Genomic DNA, 9760 nt, shown 5'->3' with positions numbered 1-9760 from the left:
TCTCTCTCCCCACCTCTGTCGCTCATGAATAAATAAATAAAATCATTAAAAAAAAAAAGACTTCATTTTTTTAGACTAGCTTCAGATTCGTAACAAAACTGAGGGAAAGGTACAGGGATTTCCCATGTATCTCCCACCCCCACACATGCAGAGCCTCCCCATTATTAACAGCCCCCACTGTGGTACTGTGATTTATACTAAGATATTATGTACTTGGTCTCCTCCCAGTCTTGGCACAGGGCTCCTAAAACACAATTTCTGGAGTATAGGACTATCTTGCCAGTTCACTAGGAGTCCCTTTTGAGCACACCTGAGTTTATGCTAATGAAGTGCCATAGGGTGAGGCCCCTAGAAAGCCTCAAGATCAGGCAGGTTGCCTGAAAGACCAGAAAATCAAAGGATAGGAACTTTCACTCTCAACCCACCCCCAGATAGGGGAAAGGTGCTCCAGATTGAGTTCAATCCATAGCCAGTGGCCAATGATTTGATCAATCATGCCTATGTAATAAAGCCTCCATAAAAAACGAAAAGGGCAAGATTCAGAGCGCTTCCAGATTAGTGAACACAAGGTGTTATGGGTAGTGGCATCCCAGAGAGCATGGAAGCTCCCACATACCTTGCCCTATGCATCTCTTCCATCTGGCTGTTCCCGAGCTATAGCCCTTTATAATAAACAGGTGATCTAGTAAGTAAACTGGTTAATCTAGTAAGTAAGTTGGTTTCCTGAGTTCTGTGAGCTGCTCTAGCAAATGAATCTAACCTGAGGAGGGAGTCATGGGAACCTCCGACTTGTAGCTGTTCGTCAGAAGCGCAGGTTAAGAACCTAGACTTGTGATTGGCATCTGAAGTAAAGATAGTCTTTAGGATTGAGCCTTTAACCTGAGGTACACAGTGCTAGACTTGAGTCAAATTTGTGAGTCAGTGTCCACTGAAAAGTGGACAATTGCTTGGTGGTGTTGAAAAAAACCCATCAGGGGGCACCTGGGTAACTCAGTCAGTTGAGCATCCAACTCTTGATCTCAGGGTCTTAAGTTCAAGCCCTGTGTTGTTAAAAAAACAGCAACAAAAACCCCATCAGATCCACCAGAGTAGTACAGTTATTACACTGATGAACCTACGCTGACACTTCGTTATCACTCAAAATCCAAAGTTTACATTATGGTTCACCCTTGGTGTTGTACATTCTCTGTATGGGTTTGCACAAATTTATAATGACACGTATCCACCATTATAAAAATCCTGTGTTCCATCTGTTCATCCCTCTCTTCTCCAAATGCCCCCCCCAACCACTGATCTTTCCACTGTCTCCATGGTTTTGCCTTTTGCAAAATGTCACAGAATCAGAAACCTTTTCTGATTGGCTTCCTTCATTTAGCAATATGCATGTAAGGTTCCTCCATGTCTTTTGATAGCTTGATAGTTCATTCCTTTTTAGTGATGAAAAATATTCCATTGTCTGGATGTACCACAGATTATTTACCCAATCACCTACTGAAGGACACCTTGGTTGCTTTCAAGTTTTGGAAATTATGAATAAAGCTGCTATAAACTAATCCATGTGTGCTTCTGTGTGAACGTAAGTTTTGAACTTCTTTGGGTAAATACCAAGGAAGGAGCACAATTGCTGGACTGGATGGTAAGAGTATGTTCAGTTTTATAAGAAATCACCCAACTGTCCTCCCAAGTGTTTGAACCACTCTTCATTCCCATCAGCAATGAATGAGAGTTCCTGCTACTCCACATCCCCTTAAGCATTTGGTGTTGTCAGTTTTCCACATTTTGGCCATTGTTATAGGTGTATGGGGTATCCCATTGTTTTTGTTAAAAAAATTTTTTTTAACCCTGGGTATTTCCAAATAAAGACATCTGTAAAATTGCCAATGGTTTATTTTGTGAGGTCTTTAAAATCCTCTGAAAATCAGTGTAAGCCTATAGCAAAGATACTTATTCTTAAACTAGAATATTCCTTTCTTGTAATAATATTGCAACACTGCATTTTTAAAAGCACCTCAAAAAGTTTATAAACATTTTTTTCAGCTCTAATAAAAAACTTGTTGGTTGACAGCAAGTCTTAGGCAAAAGTATTAAAGTCCAGGTGTGCCTGGTGGGCTCAATTAGAAGAGCATGTGACTTTTGATCTTGGGGTTGTGAGTTCGAGCCCCACATTGGGCATAGAGATTTCTTAAATACATTAAACTTAAAAAAAATTATTAAAGTCCACAAAATTAACTAGGATAAAATTTTAAAGTAATAGAGCTCAGGATACAGACTAAGATTTTTTCATTCTGTTTCTAAATGGCACTTTTCATTAAAACTACAATTATATGCATTTTTTTCTTTCACTTTTAATTCCACTATTAACCTGAATAGTAGGAGAGAAAATGAAGCCATAATCAAGCACAGTCACGGGTAGACACACTAGACCTTCCACACACTACGTGCTGTAAAACCAAACTAATAAACAATGGATGAAGCACCAAAATTAACTATGAATCCCCAAATCCGCATCACAGACACCAAGGAGAGCTGCACTGTACCTTCTATGATACCGGGCACAAGAGTCTGAGCATTCATTATAAATACAAATGTATTCATGTTTTTACCCGTCATTTTAGAAGGGTGAAAGACAATAGTAAGAGCCCTTCAGAAAAGAAAGAATACTGATTACACAGAGGAAAAAAACTATCTCATTATCAAGCATTTGTCTTCTGAGTCTCAAAGATACCCTAAAGCCTAGGTACCCAGTGTCTGTGCTAGAGTATCTCTGTTGCCTGACTTGACATGCAAGAAAAAATATAAGCGAGGTTATCTCAATGAAGCATCTCATCTCATGAAGAATTAATGCTATCCAGTGAAACATATTCTGGAACAAAAGATGGGACACGAGACACAGGTGGCCAGGAACACAGCTAATGCTACCATTTTCAGGTCTCATTACCAAAAGTAAATCAATCAATAAATGAGCAAAGCATGTGAAAAACGACAAATCCAAAGGGTCACAAAAATACATTTTACCTCAAAATTAGTCTGAAGGTTTAGTTAAGTCTGACAGTGTCAGTCTTAGTCTGTACTCACTGGTATAATGGTATAGTTAATTCTTAGAGCCTTAGCCTCTACCCATTTAAATTCACTATTCTGAGATCAATTTCATTTCTACTGTATGATAAGAACGTGTGTAAACCATGAGTAAGAACATCATGGATCATTGTGAGATTATTATGGTTAAGTATGAAGCCAAAAGCACCCTTAAAAAGAATACATTAGACAAACTACTAGTTATAGGTTTGCCTCTTATGTCTTCTGTAAAATTGAGCTACAGATTTGCTATTGAATCAATATGCACAACTGAATATTTCTCTCTCCTTTGCCATTCTCTGGAATTAGCTTTTAGAAGACGGAATTAAAGATCATTTAGCTATAACACCATATGCATATTGCTACAAATAGTAATTCCCCTCTTTAAGGAATAGCACATCATTCACTGCAATAAAGACAGGTAGATATGTGTACATATACATGTGCCTAGATATTTTTTTCTTTAGAACAAAAAAGAATCCTAAGACTACAACATCTCTGAAAACCTCTTGCACTAACCCAGCCTCCTTTTGAGCTTAAGAAAATCACCAAGAGAAAGGGACCACGGAGCAACCTTGACTACTTAGAGATACTGAGTAAACTATGGGGACTAATGGAAGCTAGACACGTAACATGCTATGTTTCATAAACATTTAGCCCTGGTTCTCACCACTGCCAACTCATCACCCACCAAAGTTACTTCGATAAGACACAAAAGGGATGTCAGGTGGCAGTTTCAAATCCTGCACCGGCTGCTCACTGGAGCCCAGAGAATGATTGCACCCACCTCAGCACTCCATGCTATCTCATCTTTATTCCCCTTGGTTCTGCCCAGGAAGCCCTCCTTCCCCTCTTTCTTCCTTATGCCTCAACCCCTCAGTGGAGAATAGCTCTCAAGGAAAGCCTAACTCATGGCCACGGTCCAAACTGAATGGCATTTCTGGGAAAAGGCCCCACTCTGTGCGGCGGACTGCCTGTGCACACTGCTCTGCCCACTGCTCTGCCCACTGCACTGTGGGACTGAGTGCTTCTTTACGCGAGGGACCGCTGCAGTTTTTCCTACAAAACTATGTCCTTCTGGAAGCCAGGAGCAAGCGTCGCTAGTACTTAGCTCAACAGCTTTAGCAAAAAGGTTGATAATAAATGTCTCAATAGACATGTGAAAGAATAAACTATAATACTGCGGCTAGGAGTTAATTTCTGGGAAACAACACATGATCCAAATCCCAGCTTCTGTTTACTATCTGTGTGATTTAGGACACCCATGTGTATGCTTCCACTGTAAAATGGGGACAGTAATGCTCACTGGTCACAGGAGAGAATCTAGGAAGTTAAGTATGGGAAGGACCCAGACAGTAGCAGGACCCAGTGCTTGGGAACACTCCCTGCCCTGCACCCACCCCCACCAGCTGCATTCTATTATCAGAATTGGAGTGAACAATGAAAAACAAGAATATCAGTAGTAAGTCAGGTGGAAAGGGAAGGGTTACAAGGTAGAAAATGGCAGCTGAAGGCGATAAGTAGAAAAAAGGGGAGGCATGAAAGGTCATTGTAGGGCAGGGGTCTCTTCCCACAGCAAAAGATTTAGTGCCTCCGGCCAGAATTATGGGACTTAATTTTGTGTCTGGCCAAGAACTGAAAATCAGGAGGCTGTAGAGTTCTGGTCCCTACTCTGTACCTTGAGCCTTTAATTCCTCCTCTAAATGAGGGGGTGGAAGGCTCACTTCCAAGGTCTCCGCTCCCTGCTCTACATCACCCTGCAACTTCACTTATAAAAGCCACAAGACTTTCAGCTGGCGAATGGGAACATAAAATTAAGATGAAATCAGAATATTTGATACTGGGGCTGACTCTCAAATTCCAAGACCTAAAATTAATTAAGTCATTAGCTGATGGGCTAAACAGGAGACACCACCCAAAGAATATGTAAATTAATGCTTTCAAAGGAGTTTGCATTTTAAAAGCCCCCTGGAGATCTTACTGACATGTTCCCTCCCCCAGACTTTGCCTAAAACTACAAAGCAAAGGGGGGGGTGGCGCGCGCGCGCGTGCGTGTGTGTGTGTGTGTGTGTGTGTGTGTGTGTTTTAAGGATTTTCTTCAGTAAATAGCAAGACTGGATAAACCTAACTGTTTTTGGACTAAAGCCTGCTATATACTTTTATGTGGCTTACATAAGAATAAGAATGGGGGAAGGTCCAAGTGTCCCCAGGCAATGGATAGTCTCTAAGCATTGCTAGGAAATGGGTGTAAATTGTAGGAACCAAGCAGGGAAAAGAGGAAAAATAAGGTTTGGGGGAGGTGCATCTTACAGGATCTTGCAAACAATGGGAACTTACTAACTCCTTTCTCCTCCCTTCCCAGTTAGCAAGCAGCTTTCAGAAGTCCTCCAATTCTGAAGGAAAAATAACCATCACAACTTACCGAATGGATAATCAGTGCCGAAAAAGTGATCTATCATATCTAATAACCTCAGCAGTTCCTACTCATAAAAACCACTACCCTCCCCGCCCCCACCCAAAAAAAGGAATGTGTCTGCAACATGGAGTAAAGATAAAAGAGTGATATCCCACAGGATTTTAACTTGCTTCGCACTTGTCTGCAGAAATGTAAGCATGTCGTCGTGAAAGGTGACAGGCTTGAAAACCCAGGTGGACCACATGTTGGCGGAGTTAGAGAACAGAAGAACACATTTCACAAGAAAGCCATGGTGTGACTGCTCAGGATTTACAAACATTTCACAATCTGCCATTACCATTTCCAGTAGAAGCACCAGGATTCTGGTTTGCATAATGAAACTGCTCGAGCGCTAGGTTCAAGCAAGAGCAGAATTAATGTCTTCATAAATGCACCCCATTACAGCGGGTACGGTCTCTACAGAACTGGATTTTGATGTGGCTCCTGCATTTAGGAAGTACATACTTTATTCCTTTTCCATTCAATAAAACCATGTACTCGGGACCCGGTAAGTCCCAGGCACTGGAGATTAAAAAAAAAGGGGGGGGGGATAAAATCCTGACCCTGCCCTCCAGGCACTGGTACAAGGGCTAGTGTTTGGTAAGCTCGTTTTCTCCAAATTCTCTATTTACATATTCACTTACTAGCATTTACTCATTCTAGCACAGCCTGAACATTTTCATGCCATAAATTATACTATTATTTCTTCTCTAAATAAGCATTTCTGTTAACAAAGTATCTAAAAGCAACTGGTTGGTTCAGTACTGTGCAGGACTGAATTAAATTAAATGCAAAATGTGTCCTAACGAACTCAAACAACCATCCTGTATTTACTGAGATCTATGCCCCAGAAGGTTAGAACCTACAAAATCCCTTGGGCGGATGTTCAGTGCCTCTCAAGTTGGCAAAGGGAGCTGTGCTCATTCACCTAAAAAAAAATGTTTCACTCAATAGGCTTGGAGGTTTGATTTCTACAAATAGGGAAATCCAAAAAGTAGCTACTGTGCCTGAAGTCTTGTGTGTTTGGATGTATAATTCCCCTACTACCTCTACTCCCCTCAAGTTCAGTACTTAAAAAGACCCAAGTAGCATTTTCCTAAAATACCGGATGTAATTAAATTTCTGCCTTATTGATCTGGGACAGTGAACTGGGGAGTATCATGGCATCACCCTACTGAGAACTGGGGTGCACTCTGTAATTGTAACAAGGTGTGTGTGCCATTGGTCAAGTCACTTCACCTGTGCAGGCTGATGGACTGCAAAGTCTTATTTTAAAAAATGAAGGAAGAGCACCTGGGTGGCTCAGTCGGTTAAGCGGCTGCCTTCGGCTCAGGTCATGATCCCAGGGTCCTGGGATCAAGCCCCATGTCGGGCTCCCTGCTCAGTGGAGAGTCTGCTTCTCCCTCTCCCTCTGCCTACCTCTCTGCCTACTTGTACTCTCTCTCTCTGTCAAATAAATAAAATCTTTAAAAAAATGAAGGAAATGTTATCTTTTATCTCAGAAAGAACGAAGTCAACTGTCAATTCTGTCCTGATATATTTCTAGAAAGAGTTTCCTCTAAACACGTGGATGACAGTTTTCTAAAAGCAGAAAGAATAAAGATCCTTTAACCTGGTGACTTTTTACAGACATGCAAAAGGGGAGATAAACCATATCTTCTGAATTTTACTGAGGCACAATCCGGATGTCCATGTTTACCCCAAAGGAAAATAAGATTGGCTAAAAGATGGGAAAACAGAAGTGAACATACTCGCTTTGGGACAATCATTTACCTTCTTTCCAGCCTCGCACTGAACTGGCTCTGTAAGAAGTACAGATTTTCTTTTCTCCTACAACTGCCCTTTGAATAACAGGTTTGAGCTTCTCCAGCCCCACCCCATCTTTTAAATCAGCCAAAGAACACTCAGCTACAACTGACCCAAGAGCGCTGGAATCTGCCAGGGAAGGGAAAGCAAATCTTCAGAAAGTGCCACGTGCCAACCACCACCCCCCTCCCAAGCAACCCTGAGACCACACTCTCATTTAAGTGAGCCCCTCCACTCTTCCCTCCACAACCACACCCAAGCAAGGGATGCAATGTGATGTTATGAGACCAATTTTCTCAGTGACTAAAAATTTACAGAGCAGGATCTAAGCAAGAAGTAACAAGATAAGCCTCCTGCTTGACTAACGTTAAAAAAACAATCTTATCACTAACTTTAAAATATTCATTGGGTTTTCTGAAATTTCACTGAAGGCCCATATTCATCAATAAAGTTCAGAAAAGGCAAAAACTTGAGATTTTAAATTTTTTTAGAAATAAAGTTTTTCTAAATACTGGAGAGTGAAAAAAGCAGAAATCTTTGACCAATCTTCCCTGTCTTTCTGTATAAGAATAATCCTAAACACCAATGAACACCTAAAAATGAATTAGGTGAGACTTGAGGATGTCTGGAATGATGAGACACGAGACTATTTGCAGGGGGGGAAATAGGGAGTTACCATTTATTGAGCACCTACTATATGCCAGTATGCTGAGCACTAGATATACATCATCATAACTAAAACTTAGCGAACCTAAGAAGCAAGGTAACGAAACTGAAGATCTCATTTCTTTGTCTCATTTTGCAGGTAATGAAACGGAAGATCAGTGGGGTTGAATACCTTGGCCAAGGTCATGCAGTCAGTCAACGGGAGAGTGGGGATTTGACCCAGCCTCACTCACTCCAAAGCACAAGTGCTTAATTCCTATGCAAAAAAATGGTACGTAATTCCTATGAGAAAAAAAATTTTCTTTTCAAAAACTATACCTTCCATCAGAAAGATAAAAGACCCCAAAGTAAATACAGAGCCTTTTCCGACAACTGCAAATTCCAAATCTTTACACTGAAATTGACTATGTGTGAATTAAGATCTCTAACTGTAATAACCGCCACCCACCCGATTCCGGTCTACCTGCCTACCTACAGCTCCACCAAAATACATCTACTAGTTCCCCAGGGCTTTGAACGCTGAACAAGTTAAAGCTTCATCCTCCATGCATAAGAACTATTTTTCAGAAATTATGCCAAATCCATGGGCGGTTTTAGTTACTGGGCATTTCAAAATACATGACAATACAGATTTAGCAAAATAAGTCCTATTGTTTTTAGTTCCAAACATAAAACAACAAATATCCTGTAATTCTACAAGTTGAAAAACTGCACACAGAGTAAGTACACTCTTTGGTGGTTCTGAGTAAGAAGGTTTGTTTTCCTCTCGTGGTCAGACAACAACAAATGGTGAAGAGATAAACATCAGTCACATCAGCCTCTTTCCCAGTCCAACTGTGAAGGCACAACAGCCAAATACTATTTATTTACATCTACTCTTTGAAGGAGTCTTTTGTAGCCTTTTCCACACCAACTTCTCAGCAGGTGTCCCAGATTAAACTGGTGACTATGTACCCGATTGTTTAAGAAAGATCTTTGATGTGATCTGTGGCTGGTTATTTTTTAATTAGGGTTTGAAATCCTATGCCGTGTGTATTTAAGCCCCTGGGACCTGGAGCGAGAGAAGGACGACTCGGAGAAGTGGGCTTGCCAGGTGGGCGAGCGCGAAGGGAGCGCGGGTCAAGGAGGGGGCTGTCCCGCACGGGGGCCCGCGCCCCGCCCCTCCCGCGCCCGCCGGCTCCAGGTAACTCACCAGGATGCCCATCACGTCGGTCCAGAGCCGGGAGAACGCCTCGGACATGCCCGCGCCCCCCTCGGGCTCCGGCTCGGGCTCGGGCTCCGGCCCCGGGCCGGCTGCTCCCGCGTCCTCCATGGCCGCGTCCCGCGCGCGCGCGCGCGCCGGCCGTGCGTCCGGGTCCCCCGGGCGCCCTCGCTCCGCACCAGCGCGCGGCCGGCCCCCCGGCGCCGGTCCCCGCCCGCCGCGTCAGCGAGCCGCGCCCCCGCGCCGCATGCCCCGGCCGCCCCGGCGACCCCGCGGGGGCCCCCTCGCAGGCGCCCGCACCTCGGCTCTAGGTGGCGGCGGGCCGCGCGACTGACAACTCCAGAAACTTTCCCACCCCGGCTCGGCGCGGCCGCGGGGTAGCCGATGGCAAAGTCCGCACCACCGAGTTGTACGGCGGGGAACTCCGGCGGTCCCGCAGCAATTAAAGCCGCTGCACAGGCGTTTCTTCCTGCGACCGGGACCAGCTAACTAAGGCACGCGACTCATTCCTTCCAACAAGTCTGGGCAGGGCCCCGCTGGGCTGAGCGCGGTGCCTC

General features: G+C 43.5%; 1 protein-coding gene across 1 annotated transcript in view; it reads right to left on the bottom strand.

Moving 5' to 3' along the window:
- Positions 1 to 9393, bottom strand: part of SASH1 (SAM and SH3 domain containing 1) — a 193251-nt gene extending 183858 nt beyond the window's left edge. The window contains 1 exon segment of the mRNA XM_073894060.1: positions 9195 to 9393. Coding sequence (XP_073750161.1) covers positions 9195 to 9314 — 120 coding nt within the window. The 5' untranslated portion in view covers positions 9315 to 9393.
- Between the last annotated feature and the right edge of the window lie 367 nt (positions 9394 to 9760).

This window comes from Callorhinus ursinus, unplaced genomic scaffold, assembly GCF_003265705.2.
Source record: "Callorhinus ursinus isolate GAN/ISIS: 27379988/994484 unplaced genomic scaffold, GSC_fseal_2.0 scaffold6, whole genome shotgun sequence".
Taxonomy (NCBI): Eukaryota; Metazoa; Chordata; class Mammalia; order Carnivora; family Otariidae; genus Callorhinus; species Callorhinus ursinus.
The sequence above is the reverse complement of the archived record's forward strand: the minus strand, read 5'-3'. Positions and strand labels throughout refer to the sequence as shown.